Genomic DNA, 27,600 nt, shown 5'->3' on the forward strand with positions numbered 1-27,600 from the left:
AAATCAAATGGTTTTTCTGCCCGTTGAAATGATCGTACGGTTTTTGAAACTGTTTTTGTTGGTAAATAATTTTTCATACTTATGAAATCTATGTAATCCTAAAAATGTGTAATACATTTCATATTTTATTAAAATATTCAAATTTAAATTATAAACTCTAAAATTTATGTCTATAACAAAAATCATGGAGCAGCATATTAGCAATATATTTATTTTGGAAGAAAATTTACTCTAAAATCTACCTAGGGTCTTTTTTGAGTGTTAGAAACCATGGAGTGTTTCTTTTTTCCTCTACCAGTATAATTTTTGTGGTCTTACTTTTTTAAACTACATCTTGGCTACTTCTACTCTTTTGAACAGCAACCTAAATACACACTAAAAGTCTACGGAATGCTCGCATAAGCCCAAGTTAAACATAATACGTGACAATGCAGAAAGCAATTCAAATAAAATATAAGTAGTATCATCAGAGGATCTGTGCTCAACTGTCAAATAACCAAATCCATATAATATTAAAGAAGGCAATAAAAAGTAGTTACACAGATAGTCAAATATACCTAAGCCAAGTGGTTTTTAGTCAAACCTGTGTACAACCTTTTAAATCAGTTAACTACCTTCCGACATTTAATAAAATCATTTAGAACAATGGGCCTTGCCTCCATGATTACACAAATAATGGCACATTCCCTCCCTTGTAAAATTCAAAGCCTAAGTGGGAATGTCATACACTGTGCAGAATTTTTGAGATGCTAAAAGCATGTAAATGATATTAAACCAGTCCAAAGTAACAGACCTCCAAAATAACTAATGTGCATGTTGAGGTTTTGGAAACTACCTTGGCTCACGTGGCTAGTGTCTGCTAGAACTAGCAAGAATTAGATCAGGAAAAGGTTTCATAAAGGAGATGTGTTTTACCATAGTAGAAGAGAAACATGTTCAAAGTAGTAGCTCACCTTATGAGATCTTACTAAAGAAACCTCAATAACATTAAGTACATGTCTACTGTTTTATTCTCAATGTTATAGTCAACAGATGAGTCTTAAAATACAATGAAGCAAAAAAGATGCCATTATTATGAAGATAATTTCAAATATATCATTTAAAATCAATTGGGGGCAAATTATATGTTCAAGGTGTTAACTAAATCACATAATTTCTCAAAAAAATACTAATACATAATTCACTTAATTGTATAGTGTGTATCCCCACCCTACCAACCAAGACACAGTACTAAGATTCAGATTTTTTTGGTTCATGTTTAATTCTCCTGAGATTTCTAACATTGCATATATTACCAGAATTTCAATTTAACTCTTTTTCAATACCAAAAAGGAGAGGTGCTTACAAAATTACAGAGATCTACAGGAACACAGGCTGAATCCTGAGAAGAGGAGGCACTTTCCTCGTCACCCCAAGATTCAGGAGCCTGACACACTGGGATTGCACCACCGAAATGCATGGCCTAAAGGGACTCTTCTTCCACAAAACACTGCGCTAATTCTCCAGCATTCAGCTTTTCCACTTGAATGAATAAAAACCCTTTTGAGAACAACAATTACAATCCCCCCATTTTTTTCTCAGGCGCACTATTGGACTTCTTAGTGCCTGCACAATGCAAATAAGGCTAGCTTCCTTTCACAGAGTGATTAATATGCAAAGACAGCCTGCTTTTTTAGTAGGATGTGAAGAACCACCAACAAGCTTTTCTAAACCCAGAGGTTTCTACAATTATTTGCACTGTTTATTTTTAAACAGAAGATTACACAGTAACACCAAGTGCTTTAGCTCTAATTTGCCAGTATTTTGTAAACAATGACAATTTAGATTTTTAAACGCTTTGTATCATATTTAAATTGTGGTCAACTATTGATTTCAATATATCAATTTTTCTCCAAATCTTGGAAACTCACTTGTATGAAACAAGATTGAAGCTATACTTTCGTTTTAAGAAATTGCACTTCATTCTTAAATAGCAAGTGATCTTTCTAGCATGTATCTTTGAGGAACTTATGATTTTAAAGATCTATTATAAATTCAAAATAAGACCAAGAAATTACACTTTAATGGTTCTCCATCTGACTTACATGTATCTTTATAAAACTAATGACTTTTCCAAATTACTGTTAAATTCAACATATGGCTATCTTTTGATAGAAAATTAAATAAAATTTGTTCAATAAAACAATGCTTACAAAGAAAATGGAATCTTTGTAGTACTACAGATTACATACACATGTACATTTAATCTCAACAAAATAATTTAGGGACCATTTCTAATCATGTTTCCTTGGTGATTTTCACCAAAGTTCCCAAGAAAATGCAAACCTACCAGACATGATGTTAGCCCTTTCTTACTAAAAATTTCACTTTTCATCCCTTTTATTTTTTGCCTACCTCAACCTACAAATACAAGGTTCACAAAGAGATTCCAATCATACAAATAACTAACATTTCCACCTAATGGAACAAACATTTAAACAAAACATCATCAATGACTCAAATGTTTTGCTCTGGATATAAATTTTTTAAATCAATATTTTAAGCATCAAAATGTAAATTTGATTTTTACATTCATTTTTTTAAACAACCTCTATGGTTATAAGATAAGATGCTGGATATAGATGAGGCATGACGTCATATTGAATTTCGCAGAAAAGATTTTTTAAATCTATATGTAGGTGAATACTGATTATGGCTTTAATCAAACTCATATTCTCACCAATAGTCCCAAATCTCAGGCTATGTGACTCTGACTCTATCAGCCAAAGAGGAGTGGAATGTGACAACCACAGACCATCAGTCTTGCTCTAAGATACACATTAGCATCATTTCAGGGACATCAGTAAGTCAGTCAATATAACTTAGTTTCCTTGTGAAGTTCTATTATCGAACTAGTGCAAGTCACTTCCATACCTGGGTTCTCCAGACTATATCAGAGACATAACCAAGTCCATATTTAATACTACCAAATTCATTGTAGATTTAAGTTGTTTTTTTCTTTTGTACTTTTACATTTTAAACTAATAAATTTGTCATTGAAAAAGAAAAGCAGTGAATTCATTTGTTCTAGCCTATAAATAAATATAAAGGTGAAAGTGAAGACAAAACAATGGAACTCATCATGTTAAATCTCTCATGTTTAGTTAAAAGAACACATAATTTTAAACTCACTTATCACATAAAGTTTAATATTTAGAAATGCATACATAAATTGTTAAAATAATTACACATTTTTATAATTTATAACTTCTTAAAATATCCCCCACTATGCACTTATTGTTATGGTATTTAAATAAAATAATTTAACTGTCTGAGAATGTTTGTGATAGCTGTTCCCTTAATACTGAACAATATACCTCAAGAGTAATGGACTGATTTACCTCCCAGACTTCAGAAGGATGTGTTGTAAATATCTCTAGAAAACCAAATACCATCAATTATTCAAGTTAGATTATTCAAGTTTCTTATAGATTAATTCAAGTTTCTTATTTAGATACAAAACTACTCTTAAGTATTTAAATCGATTAATGTGTGAAATTTTATCTGCTAAAAAATAATGCCTGTATCTAACTTGGCTGTAAAGAACTATAAATAATAAAAATATTCTTTTTATGAGAAGGAAAGAAGGGGAATGAAAGGCCTGCACGACCTTAATGGAGTCAGCCCGGTAATTCAAATTCTGATTCCAAAGCCAAGTTAGCTCAAAATGACCTTAAATAATAATCTAGGGCAGTTAACAGACTCATTTTCAATCTTTTATTGTCAAAGGATATGACACAACATCCCTTTTTTGCTTCTTTACGACAGATGGTTTTCTTTGATGAAAATTTTAAATTTTAAACATGTCATGAGTAACTTCAAGTTTGAAACACAAAAGGGAAAAATCTGAGAAAGGAATAAATAACTTTTACCTTTTTCTGACATTTCAAGGTTGTCTTTAGTGTAATTCCATGGGAGTAAGTATTACAAATATAACCAAAACCATTTAGAATATAGTCTAGAATTTTTTCCACAGCGAATGAATACAGTCATCTTGTATCTCCAACTGCTAGACCAACTACATGGAAGACAGGAGCTATTCCATAAATACTAGATTCAGCGAATGTTCCTAGGAAATGTTCCTATCCAAAGAGTCTGGGACACTGCCATCTGCAAACGTGTTCATGGAACTGCTCTTATCCTGGTTCACAGCATCATTGCCAAGTCTGTGTCTTTATAACCAGGAAAAACGGAATCTCAGGCCACCCTGGGATTTTCTGAGGACTCCTTAGTTCAGAAAACATTCTTCAAAACTCTAAGACTGGTCCTAACTTCCTGAACTGTCAATCCCCTTGAAGTTGCCTTAATATTCATCTTCTTGAATTTTTGCCTTTGATGCACCCCAGGAGCAGTTACCTTTCCCTTTAAGAACTCTGCAGTTTTCTTTCAACCTCAAAAACGTTATACTAAACATGTGAGATAAAAGGTTTCAGAGATTGGCTTTGGCTTGTAGCAATTATGAACCCTGAGACAGGTCATCAGAAGATTCTTACAGTCTCCTCCAAAATTAAGGCTACCAATCCCTTGCATACCACCACTCCCTCTCATACCACTAACTTCAACCCAACAGACACACACACACACACACACACACACACACTTTAATTTACAGGAGGGTAAGGGCCATGAATCTCATCTCCCATCCTTCATTCTGCTTTGATTCCAGCAAGAGCCTACACCTTTACTAACTAAAGAAGTTAAATCACAGGGGACTTTGTTCTTGGAGATACCAGGCATTGCTGAGGACAAGTGCCCCACAGTAAATAGGAGAATTAAATGAAATCTTGACTAATGAATAAAATATCCCCAAACAATTTCTCTCACTTAGCTTAGAGAAAAACAGTAGTCAGACTTAGACCCTATAAGCTGAAAAATATTGGATTCCCTTAAATTGACCAGTCCAAGAGAAAACGTAGGTACTAATGAGTGGATGTAGACGTCCCTCACCCAATAGACCAGTTCTCTACACAATCGCCCTGCAGTGAAGCCCACCCACACAGAGCTTCCCCACAGCTTTTCAGTGTCTTACTCCTAATTACTAATAGAACAAAAGATCATTGGAATTAGAGAAATGAAATGTAACAATATGAAAGAAACATAAGGGAGATGCTAAAACAATAAAGAAAATTCAGAGGACAAAGATGATACAGGAAACAATAAAAATTTTCTAAAATACTCAGCCATATAAATGATATTGCATCCAGAAACAAGAAAAGAGAAGGGAGATGGGAGATCCAACATGGCTGAGTAGATAAACACCATGCCAGCTTCCTTCCGTGAACAAATTAAAATTACAACTAAATTATAGAACAATCAACCTGGAAAACCATGTGAAGTCTGGCTGAACAGAAGTTTTATAACTAAGAATATAAAGAAGAAGCCATATCAGGACTGGTAGGAGGGGCAGAGACGCGGAACTGGCTAACCCCAAACCTCCATTAGGCAGTTGAGAACCAGGAGGGATATCTCAGCAGCAGGGGTTCCATCCAGAGAAGCGAAGGACTCCAGCCCCACACCGGCCTCTCCAGCCCAGATTACTGGTACCATGAGGAGTAGTCCCCACAATATGTGGCTATGAAAAACAGTGGGGATACCGACCATCTGGGCAGGATGGAAGGCAGCCAGTGGGAAACCCAGGCATCCTCTTAAAGGGCCCATACACAGACCCTCTCACTAGCAGGCACTCACCTTGGGCTCCAATGGAGGGCCATTAACTCTGGGGGTGTCGGAAATATATGAGGGAAGGGGCAGATTGAGCTGTGTGGCTTTAGGACGAGGGCTGGAGGACAGTCAGCATTTCACTGTGAGCAGTCCTTCTCCTGTGCAGCCAACAGTCAAGCGCCATCTTTCTTGTGTGGAGCCCTCCCCCTATGCTTACGGTGAAATCTGAATTTGATTGGTCTGGTTAACTACACAGCTCTGTCCTGCTGATACATTGGAACCCTGCCCCACCCAATGCTGGAGGCACTTTCTCTAAGAGCAGCCAACCCCACAGCCATTGCACTCCTTCTTAGAAAACTGTATTAGAGTCCAACAGAGTCCAGGAGGGTGGAGACTGGCCTCAGTGTGCTCTGAGACTTTTACTGAGTAGCTTCAGTCTCAGCACTGGCAGCAAACCAGAATTTACATGAACGTGGTGACCACAACTCATCCCACTCCAGTGACTGCCTGAGACCCTGCCTCACCCAATTCACATACTGCACAAAGCTTTATCAGTGGCTGAACGTTAAGGGAGCTGGCAGGTGATAGCAAGCCTTGGGATGTCCTGGTTTTATGCATAGCTACCCCAGGCTCGGTACTAGTAGCAGACATCTTTGGTTCGCAGCATGGTTTCTCCCACACACCTCCAGGGTTAGTACAGACAGCGAATAACCACGGATTGCACTGTAGCTCTTACCAAGCAGTCTCCAGCTGGTCACAGGCAGTGGGTGACCTGGGCCCCTCCCAAGAGGTCCTAGAACCAACATACTTGGAAGCTGGGTATAGAACACCCAATGAGCTCCACAAGGGCAAACCCAAAGGATGGTCTCATCAGGCACCAGAGCCTGCTGGGACAAACCCCACTTAGTAGGGTAAGCTCTCCCACACAGCAGCCTGTAAGCTGTGGATATAGCCAAATCTTACAGTCAATCAGCTTGTGGGTCGATCCCATCCACTGATGGGCCAATAGCAACCAAGACTCAACTATAACAGGAGGGCACACACAACCCACAACAGGGACAGTCCTGGAGCACTCAGAGCAGGTGACCAGCGATACTGTACCACTGGGCCGCACAGAGTACCTACTACATAAGGCCACCCAGCAAGACTGGGGGACGTAACAGATCTACCTAATACATAGAAACAGAGATGCAACCAAACTGAGGAAACAAAGGAATACATTCCAAATAAAAGAACAGAAGAAAATTCCAGAAAAAGAACTAAACAAAATAGAGGCAAGCAAACTACCAGTCACAGAATTCAAAACAATGGTTAAAAGGATGCTCAAGGAACTTACCGAGAACTTCAACAAAGTGATAGCAGCATAAAAAAAGACATAGAAACCATAAAAATGAACCAGTCAAAAGTGAAGAATAAATAACTAAAATGAAGAATGCACTAGAAGGAATCACCAGTAGACTAGATGAAGCAGAGAATCAAATCAACAATTTGATTTGACAAGGTAACATAAAACGCCCAATCAGAACAGCAAAAAGAAAAAAGAATCCACAAATGAGGCTAGTTTAAGAGACCTATGGGACAACATCAAGCATAACAATGTTCGCATCATAGGGGTACCAGGAGGAAAAGAGAGAAAGCAAGGGACTCAGAATGTATTTGAACACATAATGACTGAAAAGGAAACTTGGCAAAGGAAAAAGACATGCAAGTCCAAGAAGTGCAGAGAGTCCCAAACAAGATGAACCCCACCAGGCCCACACCAAAACACATTATAATTAGAATGGCAAAGGTTAATTACAAAGAGAGAATTCTGAAAGCATCAAGAGAAAGGCAACTAGTAACTTATATGGGAGCTCACATAAGATTGTCAGCTGATTTCTCAACAGAAACTTTGCAGACCAGAAGGGATTGGCACAAATACTCAATGTGTTGAAAAGCAAGGACATAAACCCAAGATTACTCTATCCAGCAAAGCTATCATTTAAAATTAAAGAACAGATAAAGAGTTTCCCAGACAAGAAAAAGCTAAAGAAGTTCATCATCACCAAACCAGTATTATAAGGAATATAGTCAATAATATGGCAATAACTATGCACAGTGACAAGTGGGTACTAGACTAGTCAGGGGATCACTTCATAAATTATACAAATGTCTAACCACTATGCTGTAAAACATTATGAATAACAAAATGCTGTACAAAATTATGAATAATAAAATGGCAATAGCTACATATCTACCAACAATTACTTTCAATGTAAATGGATTACTGTGTTTCCCCGAAAATAAGCTTTAATGTGTCTTTTGGAGCAAAAATTAATATAAGACCGGATCTTATTTTACTATAAGACCAGGTCTTTAATATAATATAGTATAATATAATATAATACCCGGTCTTATATTAATTTTTGCTCTAAAAGATGCATTAGAGCTGATTGTCCGGCTAGGTCTTATTTTCTGGGAAACACAATAAATCCTCTACTCAAAAGACATAGGAGGGCTGAATGGATAAGAAAACAAGACCCTTATATATGCTGCCTACAAGAGACTCACTTCAGATTGAAAGACACACAGACAGAATGTAAAGGGATGGGAAAGATATTTAATGAAAACGGAAAAAAAAAAAAGCTGGGGAGCAATACTTATACCAGACAAAACAGACTTTAAAACAAGGCTATAACAAGAGACAAAGAAGGACCCAGTAATCCCACTAGAGGGTATTTATCTAAAGAAACCCAAATGCTACTTCGAGGGGACGTGTGCATCCATCTGTTCATTGCAGCATTGTTTACAATGGCCAAGATGCGGAGGCAGCCTGGATGTCTGCCAATGGAAGAATGGAAAAGAGGAGGTGGTACATATATACAATGGAATATTGCTCAGCCATGGAAGAGAATGGTTCTTTCCATGGGCGGCAGCATGGATGGACCTGGAGGGAATTGTGCTGAGTGGAATTTCAGATAGAGAAAGACAGATGCAATGAGATTTCGCTTATATGTGGAATGTAAAGAACAAAATAAAGAAACAAAACAGAAACAAACTCATAGATATAGAGAAAATTGTAATGGTTGCCAGATGGGATGGGGGTTGAGGGGTGGATGGAAAACGGAAAGGGATTAAGAAGTACAAATTGGTTGTTACGCAGTAGTCATGAGGATATAGGGTATAGCACAAGGAATATAGTCAATAATATTGTAATAACTATGTATGGTGTCAGATGGGTATTAGATTTATTGGAGTGATAGATAGGAGGGGGTTGGGGAGCAGGGTGAAAAGGTGATGATGTTAAGAAGTTACATTAGTTAAATTAGTAGTTATAAAATAGTCATGGGATGTAAAGTAAAGCACAGGGAATATAGTCAGTAATATGGCAATAACTATGCATAGTGACAGGTGGATACCAGACTAGTCAGGGGGATCATTTCTTAAATTATGCAAATGTCTAACCACTATGTTGTACACCTCGAATTAATATAAAATAATACTGAATGTCAACTGTAATTGAAAAGTTTAAAAAGGGGGGGAATGGTGAAGGAAAATAAGAGGTTCAGATTTCCAAGTATAAAACAAATAAGCATGGGGATGTAATGTACAGCATAGGAAATATAGACACAATATTGTGATAGCATGATACAGTGTCAGATGGTTGCTGGACTTATAATGGTGATCACTTCTTAAGGTATACAAGTATTGAATAACTGGTGTACACCTGAAGCTAATATAATGTTATATGCTAGCTATTTTAATAAAATCTTTAAAAAATAAATGGAAGAAAAACTAGAACAGGATGTTGCCAAAGAGACATTTAAGCAACAAAAAAAAAGAGCTCTTAGAAATTAAAATGTTAGCAAAATAGAAAATTCAATAGAAAGATTGGCAAAAAGCTGAGCAAACCTCCCGGAGAGTAAAAGGTGGGGAACTGAGAGACAAAGAAATGAATAATAGTGGAGAGAAGATAAGAAATTAGATGATCAATTCAACTTCTGAATAAGAGATCCAGGGGAAAAAAAACACAGAAAAAAACAGACATAAAAATATCAAATAAATAGTATAGGAACATTGCCCAGCACTGAAGGGTATGAATTTCCATACTAAAATGGCCCACTGAGAACTTATCCCAATAAATGAAAACGGATCTACATCAAAAGCACATCATTGTAAAATTTCAGAACACTGTAGGGAAGGTCCTAAAATCTTCTAGAGAAAAAACAAACAAACAAAAAAAAAACAGGCATCACACAAAGTATCAGGAATCAGAATGCACTGGACTTCACAAATACAACAATAAAAGCTAGAAAACATAGAATAACATCTTCAAAATTCTTAAGTTAAATGACTTCCAATCTAGTGAATTATACACCAAACTGATATAAATTAACTGCCACAAGCCTAGAAAACCAACAGTCTATACTGTTGGAGGTAAGGTCTAGGATGTATGTACCCAGGCAAAGAAAGAAAACAACCATGTTTGAACATATCAAGTGTGGATTTATACTTCAGTCTAAGAACTTGACGATTAATTCGTGATAGGTATGTACAAAACTAAGCAAAGGAACACCATAGCCATTATAAACACTAGGAAAGCCAGAAAATTACATAAGAAAGGAGATAAAAATCACAGAATTGTTCAAAGCATAGCTGTGAATAATATTTGCATGGTCATAAATGGAGGCCAAGGTAAAGCAAGTAGGATGGAGTGGGCAGAGTGGAAGAGAACTAAACCCCCACAGGAAAAAGTCAATAAATATCTAAAAGCGAAAATTTAAGAAAGTATAAATAATGGAGATAAAAAATATATAAACAGCTAAAATGAGGAGAAAGGTTTGCTTCAGGGCAGTCAAAATGAAAAGTGGGATGGGAGAGGAGGAGTATGAAGCGGAAGAAAGGGTTGATGCAGGAGACTAACATTTTTTGTTACAAGTCTTGTAAAACTATTTAACCTTTAAGTAATGTAGATGTTTCATTTTGCTAAAAATAAAAATTAAATTCAAAAAAAGGAAGGAATGACAACCAATTAATTCTGATTACTTCAATAGTTAGTATTTTTAATCTCAAGATATACTGACTATAACTTAGCTGACAAGAGACAAACTGGCTGACCTACCTTCTCTTAATGGTAAATAAATAGCTATGGACTTCGAATCAAGCTGAGAAACTATATACAACAAAATCCTTCTGTAACAATGAAATTTCCTTTGTCCCTGGGGATTACCATGTCTCATAAGTGAATTTTCCAGATATGGAACACTAATTATATTATCTCTTTCATTCCATCTTGCCATTGCTGAAGCCAATGGTACTGATGTTTATATTTATTTTATTTTTCCAATGACTCCTGGAAGTCATACCTCCTTCAGTACCAAGCACAGAGCTGAACACAAAAGACACATGCTCAGTAACTGAATCCACATAATTGTTGCGTGAATGGGCCATAGTTGGCTCTCCCAAATGAGGTTTAGTTACAAACACCCAATCTTTTTTGTGTTTTTTTTGTTTATTAAAGTTTATTGGGGTGTCAATTGTTAGTAAAGTTACATAGATTTCAGGCGTACAATTCTGTATTACATCATCTGTAAATCCCACTGTGGAACACCCATTCTTTACACTGCAGTGTGTTAGAGTCATTCCGTTGGTATTTTGTAATATGTAAGGCTTTCTTTTTAAACAAATACTAAATGGCTAAGACTGATATGTTTTTTGGGTTCTTGAGACTGCTTTTCATAATTTTTCCATCCATTCAAGTTACTACATCATCTTATTATCTGTGTACCTGTAGTTAGCAGTCATGTTTCCTCGATTCTAATCCAAATCTAAGAGTCTCTATAAATGTGGTAGAAGCTAGGAAATTAAGAATATATGGATTCTTTCTGAATAAAGATTTAAGGGCTTCCCCATGAGTCAAGCATATACAGTTCAGCACATGGACTTCGGGATATCTATTTTGGCTATCCAGAAGCTTCTTTCCCTTAATTTTTCATTCTTCATGTTTCAAAGAATAAAGGTTGCCAGATAAATGACTTCCAGATTAATAAAGTGTCACCAATATGATTATTAGCAGCAAATAATCTAAGTTTTATGGCCCTACCATTGTGGTAAATTGACAGGTTTAATATTAACCCTATACAAATAGAAAGTAGAATCTATATAAACCAATTTGTTTTTTTAAATGGTACTTTTCTCAAAATCAAGATCTACTAGACTTTGCTTTTACAGGAGGCAAAAGAGCTAAGCAATCAGCCACGGCATTTCTAACTCAGTTACAACTCATGGTGATCCTGAACTTTCAGGAAATTGAAAAATCTTATTCTAATTATAATAAATACTTAAATCCAACACTAATTGTACATCACTGTGAACTTAAAAGAAGGAAGGGAAATTGAAAAATATTACTGAACTTACTATGTGCCAGCCAGTTGTATAAACGGCCTATTTTTGTCCTCACAATAACTCTATTAAAAGTGGGTATTATTATTCTTGTTTCAAAGATAAATAAACTGAGTGCTGGAGAGATTAAATAACTGGTTCAAGGTCATGAAAAGCAGGAGACCCACCATTCAAAATGCAAGTTTGATGTCAAAAGCTGATGAGGCACCCCTTTATAGTATGCACTGCCTCTACAACAGCAAAAGGAGATACCATATTAAGAAAGTAAAAATTTGTAATTAAAACTCAAATTGAAGAGTTTGTATTGGATTTACATCATCTCGTACCAGGGCAGCAGATCTTTAAGGTTGTCATATTATACCCTGAGTCCAATTCTCATACAGTAACTACAGCTTAACTGGTGATTGGCAGCTTCTCAGGTAGCCAGAAAGGATACTTGAAGATGAAATATGAACAAAAGAACATTAGAAAAGTAGTCAATAACAACCATCTCCACTCTTTTGCCGATCTGATAAAAACAATGCATCAAATATGTGACAAGCAGATCAAGCTTCAACAGCTTTGCTATTCACAGTCAGAAAGATTTTTTAGAAGACATAGAAATGAAGGTATGAATATCCTAAGCAATGATGCAAGAAGACACAACTGTGTCTAAATTTATCATCTCACATGATAAATGAAATCACGGGGGAGAAAACCCTCTGTGCCGTTCATTTCCTCTCCCGTGAACCCATCCAGTTGTCCTTTGCAAGGTTTGTTCATTGCCTTTCCCCTCTCTTGGCTCTTTTCAATTGGCATACAGTTAACTTATGCCTTGATGGCCCTCAGTTTCAAGCCATCCTCCAACTTAACACCTCTTCTTTCCTTCCTTTTGGTCAAGTATCCTGGATATCCTGGATATCAGCTCTTCCTCCGTCTGACTCTCACAACTTGAATTTCACTATTCAACTGAATGACTCTAAGATTACCACTCTCCTGTGAAATGAATCCAAAGTTTCTACATGAGTCTCATCTTCCTTATACTCTTAACCACCTTAAGTATTGAAACCATCTTTTTTATTGCACTATTTGTTTTACAATCTGAATAAAAGTAACATATGATCATTAGACAAAAGTCAATCAGCATAAAAAAATTTATCTTCTTCCAGTCTTAAAAAGTGAAAGATTTTTTAAAACAAAATTGGGATTATGCCTTTATATACCATTTGTTTCTAACTTTTTTCATTTAGATTATTATCCTTCTCTAACCTGGGCGTTCACATCACTAGGCTCTGGTTTCCTCTTTTTGTTCAATATCACTTTCTGAATTATGGACAAGATACAATTCTAGAAGCTATATAAATACTACAACATAAATACTCTGTGTGTGATAAAGACTCCACAATGTACTGACTGTAAGTCATGGCATTTTCTCTCTGTGGGAAGAGGATAAAAAGATATACTACTACCTTTCAGTCTTCTTGGTCTCTTTAGCTGGGCTTCTTCCCAAACGTGCAATACCCAACCTACCTCATCCACCCTTCTTCTGTGCAGAGCTCAATCCTTCCTACAAGCCACCTTCAACTCTCAACGTTGGGAAGTTTTCCAACTGCCCCTGGTGCCCCGGTAATCCTTATCCTGCCCCTGAAATCTTAGAACCATATTTGGCTCTAAATGCTACCTGGTGTCTCAGTTATCTTTTCATTCTCCACTGGACAGTGACTCTCTGAGCTCAAGATATTGTACTCTATAGAGTTTTTATTTTTTGTTTTACACCCTGTAGCTAACAGATTGCATAGACGCTCAGTAAGTATTTTTGCTGTCATTGCTTCTCCCTCTCCCCCAAAGCCACTAAATCTCTATCCTGTACCTTCTCTGCACTGCAGATTGTTTTACCCTCGTTCTAGTCCCATATTCCCCCACCTATGGGGGATATATTCTCTTTTCTATTCTATTCCATTCCTCTTGCCTCCCTTTTTTCTTTCCTTATTTCCCTCTTTTTTAATGCTGGCCAAAGCTAAATTAATAGATTTCCCCACCCACAACTGAAAATTACTGATGTATTTTTTTCTGAAACATAATGTATGTAAAACTGGGGTAATCCATCTTTCATCTAAGGTAACCCCTTTTCCCAATTTCCCCATTATATTGGCAGTACCATGATTATTTCATTCCCTTGGGTTTCTAACTTAAAATTTTTTTCTCTCAGTCCATTTACCCTGGCTGGCTAACTTGTCAGTTCTAACATCTCAACTTTGTGCCTTTTTAATCCTTATCCAAAGCCATTACAAGCTTCTTTCCAAGATAACCTGCTTTATAAAGTATATCACAGTTGAATTTCTTTAACAAGCTCCTCTGGTACATAAAATTTGACTTCATAAGTCTTTTCAGCTATGTGTCTATTAATAACAGGTATAGTTGTGAAGTATTTTGGTTTGCAATCCATTTCACATATATTATTTGACTGTCATATTCAAATGAAGAAATTACAGTTCAAAGAGGTTAAGTACCTTACATAAATTCACTTGGCTAGTTGGTAGCAGAGCCAAATCTGGACGCATATCTTTTAATCTAAACCCAACAGTACCCTTTTCCCACATACAAGTCTTCCTACCACATAAATCAAGAGACTTTCATTGGATTCTACTGGCCTCCAAACCAGTTTTATCTGGTTCCCCCATCTCCTAGCATCTGGGTTCTCCATCTAGTCCATCTTAGAAAATGTAATAAAAATCCTTAACTGACCTACTATTTTTTCCAGCCAATACAGTCGTTGCTACATAGAACCAAAACACCCTTTTAAGTACTGCAGTGATCTCGACCAATTCGCTCCTACTTGTCTCTCTGCTAAATCATAGTTGACATCAAACACAGAGCCTCGCACAGCAGATGTTCTGTTGCTATCGCTGACTATACTCTTAACATATTTTTTAAATGATTTCTCTAACATCTACAGCCGTACCCCTTTCCTTTGTCTAGCACTTCAGGTTTTAATAAGACCTGCCCCAATATCCAGTCTGCTTTCACTGTTCTTCAATGCCAATTATCTACGTAGCTAGACTCATCTCCTCCTATGGAGAAATAGGTCTTTCCTCTCCCTATTTATTCTTACATCTGTGGAGGTCCAGATCAAGCGCTACATCTTCCACACCTTTTTCCAAACATTAAAACCAATCAAGATGATTTATGCCTTTCTAAATAATTTTTATTAATTAATATATGCCTCCTTCTTTTAGGTATTATTCTCATAGTACGTTTCATGATTTCCTAACTGTCTGATCTGAACTAAGTGTTTTCTCCCCACCATGTGAAAGCCTCCACAGGACCAGTACAGCAGTCTTACTTTATTTTTACCCCTCAGCCTCCAGCACAGAACTCTGCACATTATAGTCACAGTACATCTGTTTAATAAACGTTTCAAGAATTAATCTCTATTCAAGATGAAATTTTTAAAAGCACATACTGAGTACCTATCTATTGAGTATTACCTGTTTTACATATGTGATTTTTATTTAAGCTCACCAAACCCATAAGAGAAGTGTCATTATCCCCAAGTTACAGAAGGGGATGCAAGTTCAGAATGCAACAACTTGCAGAATATCAGTTACAGTTAGTGGACTCAACTCAGATCTGTCAGACTCCAAAGCCCGTGATATTGCCTCTCCAACTCTATCACTCTCCCCTTACTTCCATCAGACTCAGTCCAGACGCCAAGCAAACTCACAGTCGCTTAGCATGTATTCTGGTGCTTATGTATTTAAATTATCCTAACTTTAGAAAAGGATGAAATGCAGCCAACTAATGTATGTTAGGTCCCAGCTTCACCTACGAAAGTCACTTAACCTTTCTCACCCCCCGTTTCTATTTCAAGACCTAACACAGGCTGACCTTACAGTTGTTTTTTTCCTAATCTCTGGCCACTTCTCTCCAAGAACCCCCACACTATTCCCAGGACAGAACTGTATGTATTCATGTCTCAGGGTGTTAGCTCTGCCTGAATCACCCCTTCTTCCTGCTCCTGCTCCGTCTAGTGAACGCAAAGACCTGCCCCACACCCAGCTCAAAGGAGTCCCAAGCAGAGTTAATTGCTTCCTTCCTTGGGCTCCAATGGCATGTAATTCATGTCTCTATTTATATGTATAGTTTGTCTCCCTCCCACGCTAGATGGTAAGCTCTAGAGGCAGAGAGGCATTATCTTATTTGACTTTATAACCTGAAGCCCAGCACAATTCCTGAAACTATTTGACCTTCTCAAGATTTGAGTAAAGTTTGCTGAATTAAGGAATTCAGGAATGTTTGCTGTGATTCAATGTTTGTTGAATTAAGTAGTCAATCAACTAAGCTTTAAAATGAGAATACCATCTGTCCTTCCCATTTCACAGTTTTTCAAACGTTACCTCCTCGCCTCCCCAACCACCTGGTCACAGGTGGATTTCCCTTGATAATCTGTCACAGTACCCTGTTCCTTTACTCAGTATTGATCAGAATTTTTAATTATCAATATATGTGTGTTACTTGTTTAATGTCTATATTCCTCTGTACTATTAGACTGGAAACTTCATGAAAACATGGACAATATATGTTTAGTTTACCACTGTATCCCCAGCACCCAGTACTCAATAGATATTTACTGAATAAATGATATGAAGAGCAAGTGATATAATGTATATCAAAACATCTGTGAATTGTATAGTGATGATTATAATTATTGGGATCACATATCCAGTTTATCTCCTCTTAGATAGATAAAACAAAATCTTCCATCTCTTCTCCATTATCATATGCTTTTAATTGGTAAAACTACTTCCTGCCCCACCAATAGGACATTTATGTCTGTCTGACACATTTGAATAATAATAGTAGCAATTACTTTATTTTTTTCCAGTTAGTAATTTACAAAAATATCAGCAGTGAGAAATGCTAAATCACCTCAGATCTCACTTAAGATTTTCTATAAAACAAATGTCAAATAGCTTCTTCTTTTCAAAAATAACTTTGATTTTGACACATGATTCTAATCTCCAATGCAGTACACAAACAACACTTATGAGGTACATGTTCAACAAACTAGAACAATTAGCCTATGTTCTCAAGCAAGTGGACCCAAGCAGACCAAAACACGGCTGCTAACGTAGGGCAGACATTTCCACGGCCCCCACATTGATGGGCTCCTTTCAAGGCTCTGAGGGGATGGGGACCTTGCAATGCATTCTCATGGTCATTGGTTTCTAAATTTTGCAAAAGCAAATGAGCTTTGTATTTTCCTTAAAGAGGACCCTCAAAATTGTATACCCTTCAGGCCCCATAAAACCTAGATCCACTTCTGTCCTAATAGCAACCTTATAATAGGACCACTTTTCCCTCTAAAGTATCCATAACCAACGTGATAGTGCAGGCATAGTGAACAATAAGTTTAAAAGTCTAGTTCTAATCATTGAAGAGGTCATGTTCTCATAATATCCTTTTTTAAGTCCTTCTAAAAAGAAAACGCTATCTGAATATTTTTTTTCTAGAGCCATATATACCCCTCTTTCTCATTAATAAACACAGCTTGCACACACTGCAGTCCTGTGATCTCTAAAATATTCACAACTCCAACAAGCAGGTATTACTAATTTTCCCATTTCACAGAAGAAACTGAAACTTAGAGAAATTAAATGCCTTGCCCAAGATTAAACAGCTGGTAAGGGTTATTATATATGGCTGGAGTTTCAACCTGGGATCATTGGCCACTCTTCTCAGTGCTTTGTAATCCCCCACAGAGCTGATGATAAAGAGCTGGCACTCAATAAACATGTTTGATCAACTACTTAAGAGAATACCTAATGTAACACAATCTCAAACATTGTGACATTACTAGGAATATTCCTAAATGATGAGGTAATCAGTTACCAAAAGCCTTTTTACAGTGTTAGCTCAGGAATGACACAGAACAGAAAATAGGGTCAGATGTTGCGAGTGTTCCCAGCTACAAACCAAGAAGTCCCAGTGAGAATGAATGTATAGTAGAATACAGGTTATATAGAAGCCTTTCAAGTCACATCAGTGATGTAATCTTTGAATTGAAAGGAAAGCATATTTACATATATCTGGGAGAAAAAAATGCATTATTGGTTTATTAAAACCCTTTTTCCCCAAAAAAACATACATATACAAGATAAACCAAATGACTTATCCTGTTAGTGTAACCTTCTTTGAGTCTCTGATTGCTCGAAAGTGAAACTAATACTGCAGGAAAAGAAGTGTGTGTCATCCCACCTGAAAACTGCTAACTCAGTGGCTGTGTGTAGACAAGGCCTAAGAGTGTCTTAAGTGTAACGTATTGAAACTGTCTGAAAGGCCGCCATTTGGCACCCAGACCAACATCAAAAGGCAATCTCCTAATGAGCATCTTCAGTTGAAAGATAGCATTTCAACACGGTGAAATGAAAGGGCATAATGGCACCACTGGCAACGCCAAATAATTTACATCCGTTTACATCAGCAAATGGTTTTAAGGTTTGGCACCAAGAGTTATTAATAACAAAAAGGGCTAGAGGTGACATGCCTGTGACCTTCAGATTGACTTCTGGATGTTATTGCCTTACAGTAGTAAGCACATCTACCTGTATTATGGATAATAGTTTCACTACACCATTTTCTCATATTAAAAGCTCTGGACATCATAGAGACCTAACCATTAAGGAGTCAGAGAGGTCCTTGGACATTTCCCTCTTCCTAAGAGGCCATCTCTTACAATATTCTTCAGAGACTTGCTGAGTACTTTAAGAAATGTATAAAATTCTCTTCTGAATTTTACCCATATTTCTTCCTTTTTAACTAAAGGAATCTTAACCTTAGTTTTGTTCATTCAAAGCTCAAATAGCCATTATTATTATATAGCCAGCTGATTCATGTTTTCAATTTTGTCTAATACGTAACCCATTTTTAAAACTAGTTAAATGCTATATGTAATTTGATGCCATTTCTTTTAAAGGTCCAGGTGTTTCTTGGCCTATATATTTGTTAGATCACTAAACTAACAAATTATCAATTATGGAATTTACATTAAAATGTTATTTTGACACCATAAAATCTTTGTGTGCTCAAAAACTTACTACATAAATAGTACAGCAGAGCCTTTTTTTAAATGGCTTTGTCTCCTCCAAGGCTGACTACTCGAGGCTGACTACTCCCAGAAGACTGACGGTGGCAGGTGTCGTCCCTTCTCTCCTGCCCTGGCAATTGGTTCTGTTTTCCATCACCACAAACCCAAGATCAGCAGGGAAAGTTGAAACTGTTCTTTAGCAACAGGTAGTCAATCACTTATTTTACACTAAGACAGGAAGGACTGTCTGTAAAATATCTTTGGAGGTCTGCCAGCAGCACTGAAGTCACTTTCAGTCTGGAGAGCAGCCACAGTTCTTTAACATCGAAGACGTAAATATGGGGAATTCATCAAACTAATATTAAATAGAGGCTTTGTCGCCTTAAAAAATTAAGTGGTTGGATCAGATATTACAAAGTCTATATTTCAAGCAGTGTAAAGTTTACAAGATGCTGTTTATAATTTAAGAAACTGAGTTCTGTGGTGAACAAAAACATCTGTCATGTCTAAAGATTAGTTTTTGAATGACAAAATGGTGCTATTTATTTTGAAAGGCAATTAAGATGTTTCCTGTGACAGAAAAATATAGATATAGATTACTTACATTAAATTACGTATTACCTATCTGAGGAAGTCCATTAATGACAAATGTATTCCAAAGAGAAGCACTATGCAAAACTCAGAACCAGGAGATTCCATGTGACTAATTTCTCAGTCTTAGTGTTGCCTTGAGCAAGCACCCAAAGAGAGCCCTTGGGAAGAACACACCAACACCACAATTTTTTTGTTTTTTGCAAAAAATTACTACCTTAATTCTTGAACTATCAAGCTCAAGAAACAGTCACCGATTAAGTCAACAAAGCCTTAGTTTAATCACGTAGCACAGAGCCTTGGATGAACTTCATTTATTGAACAAGGAAACGTCTTATTTTCTGCTATTCTACTTAGTACTTTGGAAAAAAAAAAAAGTGGATCCTGGGTAAAGGTATCTGTAAAGAAGTCAACAGCTTCAATATATTGGGGAAAGGAGAGCACAGCTTTTTAAAATACCAACTTAAAAAAACAATGTAAGTTTTAGTCTAATGAAAATTTAGCCCATTTGGCAGATCTTTAGAACCTCTGTAGTAGGAAGAGTAACTCAAAAACTTAAATAAATGACATCACATTTCTACAATGTCTAAGTTATATTCTCTTTTTGTTTAACTCTGCTGATTTTTAAATAAATTCTAAATTATTTTCAATATTTTAATATATGCTAACAATTGTTGAAAGAAAATTAACTTTTTGGTTTTTGGATAGAGTTGTGAAAGGCTTTTCCATACTCTTAAATATGGCTTTATTGCATTCAGTTAAATTTTGTTCAGAAAGACACATTTCTGATCTTAAAATGAAAATCAACGAAAAAATACAGCTCACCATAATTGTGCTCACAGCAAACTTTGCTGAAACATGTCTTTATTCGTTTAGGAAGGGATATTATAATATAACGCTATATACATATACGTGCTGGCTATCTTTCGTAAGGTAGCACAGGTGTTCTTTGTCCTTATTCTGGTGCTGTCTTGTTAGGAAACCAGTCCTATCCATTCCTTGACTCCAGCAAGTTAAATTGGAAGAAGACTGTAAAACTATCAAATAAACATACGACCTAACCATTCCAGATCATTCAAATCAATTTTCTATAAAACATCCAAAACTGCCGTTAGAAAAGACTCATATTTGCTATGTAATTCCACTTTTCGTTTTATTCCTAAAGAGCAGAAGACACCAAAATAAGAGAGGGGCAGCAAACCTAATTCGTTGGGTTTACTAAGGTTGCCACTCCTTACATCTAAATTTTCAAAAGCACCAAGTGGAGAGAGACAAAACTTCCACTGTCCCTAGAGGCCAAAAGTGTGTGTGTGTGTGTGTGTGTGTGTGTGTGTGTGTGTGTGTGTGTTATTGTTCTTATTTCGTCCTGACCCTTTGGCTGGAATTCTTAATTTTTTTTCTTTAACTATGGTAGAAACAATAAGTATTTCTCTTTGGAAAACCTGCTCAACTTCTTTCTTTTGTTAAGCAACCTTGTATGTGTTTCACGTTCTGCCTTCTTTCCATCCTCATAGTACTAGTGCGGAATGAGGACACTTTCCTCCCAGGAACATGGGTCAGAATGCCACCCTTGTCTTGGCAGCTGCGAACATCTCAACCTGGGATTCCCTGGACTGGGCGTGTACCTCCGCAACTCCCTGGGGATCCAAACACTGAGGGTTACACCCGTCACTATAATGAAAAGGACAGTCCCTAAAGGCCTACCAAAGGCTCCATTGTCACGCCCCAACCTAAACGGGAGGAGGCCCCAGAAACACACTCCCCTAATCCCTGATGGGAGGTCACGCAGTGGAGACCCATGGGCACGACGGAAAAAGGTGTGTCGCGGGTAGCCACCGTCCAGGTGGCGTTGGGGACCCAGCAACCAATGGACTGGGGTTGGCCTCCTGCTGGGGGCCCCACAGCCCCAGCCAAGGCCCCGCCTCCATCCCGCCCCGCCCCCAGCTTCGCCCCCTACCCTTGGCCCGCTGGTCAGCGCACGCGCATCGGTGTGCCCTGCCACTGCGCCCTCCAAGGCGACGCGCTCCGGGCAGGACGACGCGGCTCGAATGTGGGCGCTGGAAGGGGCGGGAGGAATGCTTCAAGTCTGCGTGAAAGAGGCGCGTGTGGGAGAACACCTCCGTTGACCAACTAGACTCCATTTTATTTCCTCGGAAACTGAGGGACAGGCGGGATACCAGCCGCAGGGCAGGGTTCCTCCCGGCGGGGAGTGAGCGAGACCGTTAGGCTGGAACACCAGGACAGGGTCCTGGAAGCTCTGGGCCGCCACCCGCCCCGCAATAAAAGCCTCTCGCGGCTTCCCGCCCAGCCAGCCTCACTCTGATTGGTCGCCATGGGAGGGACTGGAGTCGGCTGGAGGCGGCGGCGGAGCGCAGCTCTTGTGCCTCCCGGGGAGGGGGTGTGCTGGGTGCTCCCATGCCCGCCCCGCGCGCTCCCCCAGCCAGGCTCGGCCGTCTAGGGCAGTTCCAGCGGCACCTGGCAGCGGCGATAGCGACACAGCCCCCTCCCCCCGGCTTTCCTTCGGCGCTTCCCAGCACAAGCCCCCCGCCCAGAATGTCCGCCCACCCCACCCAGCTTTCTGCAGCGGGGGCTCCTTTTCCTCCTCCTTCTCGTCCAACAGCGCCAAAGCGCAAATCCTGCAGTGGGGTGGGGGAAGCGGCTGGAGGGGTGGGTGGGCACGCACAAGAATCTTCCAGGGAGGCCGGAATGGAAACACCCAGAATGAAATGAACCTCCCTCCCGTCCGCGAAGGTTCTCTAGGCGGCGGCGCATCCCCGCCACCCGTGGCAGCATCACTACTGTCTTCCTCCCAGCTCCCTATTGTTCGCACTTTGCAAGGATCAGGAACCTCGCCCAAAGAAAGGAGACTGGGGCCAAGCATTTCGGGTGGCTACCTGCCATTCTCTCACACCGTGCAACAGAGGGCTCTCGGTGCGTGTGAAGGCACACGCGCGCACACACGCGCGCACACACACTAGGCAGCCTGGATCACGCCCTCCTCGCCCTCCGCCCCTCGGCACTTCCTCCTGTCAAAACGCGGCGCTCGACCCTCCCATCCCTCCGAGCTCCAAGAGCAGGCTTTGTAACTAACCAGCAATTTGGCAAATGAAAAACTAACGTCATATCCACGGGTGTGCAACAACGGCCACAGAGCCCTGAGATTCTGCCCATGTCGCCCCATTTTGCAAACCGTTATTCGGTGGGAGGGGGGGCGCGAAGGTGGCGAGCCCCACTTTATTAGACCCAGGGAAATAACGATCCGGGGCGGCTGCCCGGGCCTTATTGTTCACTCTTCCCGGATCCCGAGCTGACAAGCCCCTACCCAGCGGAATCCGAGCCTGTGCAGCGGCACCACTGAGCCGCGGCATCCCCCCACCCCGCCGCCCGCCGCCCGCCTTCGGGGAAGGAGCGCTACCCATCAGCCGCACGGCCGCAGCGTCCCAGGGAGTAGGCTGCTCCGCTTCCAGCGCCATGGGCACACAAAGTGGAAAGGGCGGGCGCACTAGAGGGGCGTCGGACGCTCTGAGCGCTGAGAGGCAGCTTCGGTCCAGCGCAGCCCGGGAGGGCGCGGGATGGGATTCGGTCGGGCAGCAAAGGCAACGCTCTCCTTACTCAGCTCCACGAAAATGACCACCCTTAGTATTCCACACAAAACCACCCCAAATAACAGTGTTCCCTCGGGGAAGGAGTAGGAAGGAGAAGGCAATTAGCAAATCAGACTGAGAAGAATAATTTTTTAAATGTACCTGCAGTTCCCAGGAAAAACAAAGTCCAGATGAGATCCTTAGTTTGCAGCATTGTAATCTGCTGGCTGGGAGGGATGTTCTTGCCGCGGTAAATTCTGTGCCCCTCCCTTGCAAGCGAGTGTGGACGGCGGCAGAGCAACAGACCTAGGGGCAGACAATTGCCAGGCTGAGTATGATTATTTTTGCAGAATTGTTTCCTGCCAGCGGCTGCCGAGCTGCGTTCACGCGCTGAACGGAGAATGAGTGACAGTCCCAGCCTCAGCACACTCACAACTCAGAGATCCTTGCGCTGGCCCGGGTTCGCTTTGATGGAACTGGGGATGGGAGCGGGGGGCGGGGGTGGGGGTGAGAACCTCACTGTGTCCTTCCACCACGCCGGCCACAAATAGTGCCGAACATCAAGGAGGTAAGAGAGACAGGGGAGGCAGATGCGGCCGCCTGCAAAATGCGGCCTGGAGCTGCCTGCCGGAGGAAGCGGGCTCTTTCACACGCAGTCTTCCAGGCAGAGCTGGGATTTCTTTTTTTTTTCACACTTCTCCCCAACGCCTCCGCGGTTCCTCCTGCCATCCAGCTTTCCCTAATTTGGAATCTGGATATTTTAATAACTAGCAAATAGTAAAAACAATCATAGGTTTGGTTAGGTTTTCAAAGTTGTTGAATCTCTCCATTTAGATGCTAAGATCCTTGAATCAAGGAAAAGGCTAAGAATTAATTTTAAGTGCAGGAAATTAGGAATTTGGAGAGGGATAGGGATTGCTGTTGTGGGTTCTGTTTTGGGTTTGTTTGTTTGTTTGTTTGTTTGTTTATACTGCCTATGAAGTTTGCTCTCCCACGGAGAGGCAACAGATCTCAGGGGAAAGAGGTGGGAGGCAACTTAAGTTAGAAGAAAAGGCAGATGTTTAGAAGGAATCTCCAGAAATAACCGAAGGAAAATGTTTTCTTGTTTATAAATACTGAAATCTGTGGTTTCTTTATGAAGATCACCAAGCCTTTTATGTAGGTTTTATGGTATAGACGCGATGCTAAATAACATTTTCTTACAAGGGCACATAACCTCAATTCTTAAAAATAGTAATGTAGAATATCATTGAGGCACCAACACAAATGGTTTCAATTAATCTCACAGCTGTATTTTAAATAGAAGAGGGTGGGGGAGCAGGGTGAAAATAAACATGTTTCAACACCTGAGCAAAGCTTGTTTAAGAAACAAAAGGTGAAGGAGAATCAGGAACTCCAAGTGTTCCACAAGCTGGAACAGCCTATTAGCCTAGCACAGTGAAACCCTCCCAGAGAAAGGCTGCCCATGTTCCAAGCACCAATGCATCTACATTACCTTATACTCACTTTCTCTTTAAAGGTCAGGCTCTCCCCTTCTGAACCACCTTAAAAACCCACCCTCTGCTGGCGGGCCAGGAAGCCTCCTTTACTGGAGAGGCTGGGATCTTCTCCCCATGTACTAGACCAAGCTGGGCACACCAACATGCTGTGACTGCGGACTTCCTTCCGGGACCCCTGAAAAGTACTTCCTCCTGACAATCAATGTTTCACAAGGTTTACTTTTGTAATATTTATCTCATACCAATGATAAATAATTCATAAATACAGAAAAATAGAAAGTTGGAACTAAATTACCAAATCCTATAGATTCTAGAGATACCCACAGATTTTCTCAGTCTTCTGTATGTGCATGTGATTTTTATAATTGACATACTGTAGTAACAATTTGAATCCTATTTATTTTCACTGACATTTCATTATAATAAGCATTTCCCCAGGCTGTTAAAAAGGTTTTAGAAATCTTTCTATAGTTATATAATATTTCTTCATATCAATGGCAATGGTCTTCCATTGTTGGCTATTTAGATTGTTTCCAGAGTTTGATAATATAATTAATGCTTTTGGAACATCTTTCAATAAATATTTATTGAACACCACTGTGTTTAGCCCTGTGCTGGGTACAGTGGGTTATACAGACCTTTTTTTAATGGTTGCTGTATTTAAGCATTTTTGGCTTCAGTCATGAGCTTTTGCTAACAGTAAAATTATCATATTAAGCTTTACAAACTTATGTAGATAAACGTATTAGACTCTTTCCTAAAGAAGAGGTTTTGACAGCAGAGAAAAATGGAGAGAACAGGCTTGAAGGGCAAGGGAAAAAGTGAATGTTTGGCTACCCAAAATAAAATGTTTCTAACTTTACCAAGAGTGACAGACAAACCTTCCTCTGCAAACCTCCATCTTTATTGCTCATGTCAGTAGAATTAAAACATTCCTCCCTATTTTTCTCCCCAATGTCCCTATTTTTAGCTTTTCAATGTAGGCAGGTATGGAAATCGTATCTCACTTCAGCATGAATGAATTTATTCTCTCTCTCTCTCTCTCTCTCTCTCTCTTTCTCTCTCTCTCTCTCTCTCCCCCTCCTGCCCCCAACCCCCAGCCCCTCTGTGCCCTGTGTGGCTGTTGATCTCTGTTGTAATGACTAATTCTAGAATTCTACCCACAGTCATTCCAGTCCACACTCTGTGTGTCTCTCCCATGTTCTTTTAATAGGCTCCATCATTTGTCTCTAATTCCTCAGCTCTCCACTTGTCAAGGCCCACATCTGTGAGCTCTGCTTCTCAGTCCCATCTCAAACCTCAACTTTGAAATGGGACAAAACTGTGGCTTTCTCCAGGCCTCTCTCCCCAGAGGAAGTCCCAGGCTATCAGTCCCACACTAATGAGCATCTATAGTGCGAACACTGAAGGAGAGGAAGGAGCCACTCATAACTGTGTTTTAGAGAGCTTCCTTTGTAAAGCAGAAATTAGCTCTGAAGACAACCACAGCAAGGAGACTAGCAAGGAGGCCATGACAGTATTCTGGATGGGATGACAGGTCGTCACTACAGCAGTGGCAATGAGGAAGGAAGCCAACGATAGCACAAATTTTAGAAATATTTCCAAAGCAAAAACAGCATAACTTCAGAACTTTCTGAAGGTTGGGATCTAAAGCAGAACAAATCAAAGCTCCTTTCAACTCATTCAACAAATACTTATTAAATTAAGTATCAACTAAGTGCCTGGCACTGCTCTAGACACTGGGAATGTAGCAGTAAACAAAATCGAATCTTTGCCTTCATGGGTTGCCATTCTTATGAGGAAGATAGAAAAATATCTAGAATGCCGATGGTGATGTGTGCTAAGGAGAGCTCTAGGATAGGGAATCTGGGGTGAGGTAGGATTAGCATTTAGCTGAGGGATTAGCTAGAGATGACCTCTCTGATATTGGGGATATCTGACAAAGATCTAGAGAAACTAATGAGTACAGAGCTTCTAATGTGGACAATTGGAAAGCTGCTGGTGACATTGACAGGTAGTAGAAGAGGAAGGACAGACCTGGACAAGATGATAAGCAAAGGAGCAATGACGTCAACTCTGGATATATTAATTCTGAGATGTTAGAGGGACATCCAAGTGGAGATGTGCAGAAGACAGATAGTCAGATAGAGGGGACCCCAGAGAACATCAATGTTTAAGCTGCAGGCAGAAAGAATTGCCAAAGAAATAGTGAAAATGCAGTCAGAGAAATAGAAAAAGAATTGAAACATTGTAATGACCAAATCTAAATGAGAAGAAAGTTTTGAAGTGGTCAAATAAGAGAACGATTTACAAGTTTCCTGGATTTGACTATTGGAAAGTCATTAGTGGTCTATAAGAGGGCAGCTTTCGTCCACTGTTGAGGGGGGAAGACCTCACTATCCCAGGAACAAAAAGGTGGCTTGGCCAAGAAAGAGAAGCAGGGGGTTTAGACCACTTTTTTGAGGAGCAGCATGATAATGACAGAGTAATGTGATAATAACAAGCACAGGAAGACAAGCTTGAGGGGGAAGGAGGCTTGACGGGCTTTTTTTCCCTTCTCTTTTAATATGAGGATTAAGTGAGGATTGTACTCTTACTCTATAAAGTAAATTAAATCAGTGGCTAAACCCCACTCACCACCCACTTAGGGTCTAACTTAGACTACTTGGAAAATGAACTTAGTCTAAAGTGCCCCCACTGTCAGTCCCATTTTTTCCCCATTTAGGCTTTCTTTCTTGTTGGTGTTGAAAAGGAGACCCCAGGCCTAATCCCAGAGCTC

The 27,600-nt window shown here is 39.5% G+C and overlaps 1 protein-coding gene across 19 annotated transcripts in view; it reads right to left on the bottom strand.

The window, feature by feature from the left end:
• NCAM1 (neural cell adhesion molecule 1) overlaps positions 1 to 23,914 on the bottom strand; it is a 311,612-nt gene extending 287,698 nt beyond the window's left edge. For 8 of the 19 annotated variants that reach the window (XM_074335476.2, XM_074335475.2, XM_074335474.2 and 5 more), the window contains exon 1: positions 21,696 to 21,894. In XM_074335476.2, coding sequence (XP_074191577.1) covers positions 21,696 to 21,879 — 184 coding nt within the window. In that variant the 5' untranslated portion in view covers positions 21,880 to 21,894. Of the gene's footprint in view, positions 1 to 21,695; positions 21,895 to 23,484 lie in introns of those variants that run through there. The other 11 variants (XM_019753325.3, XM_019753318.3, XM_019753323.3 and 8 more) reach the window with 5 other exon arrangements.
• Between the last annotated feature and the right edge of the window lie 3,686 nt (positions 23,915 to 27,600).

This window comes from Rhinolophus sinicus, chromosome 14 (genome assembly GCF_057876585.1).
Source record: "Rhinolophus sinicus isolate RSI-liver-muscle chromosome 14, RSI-T2T, whole genome shotgun sequence".
In the NCBI taxonomy this organism is placed as follows: Eukaryota; Metazoa; Chordata; class Mammalia; order Chiroptera; family Rhinolophidae; genus Rhinolophus; species Rhinolophus sinicus.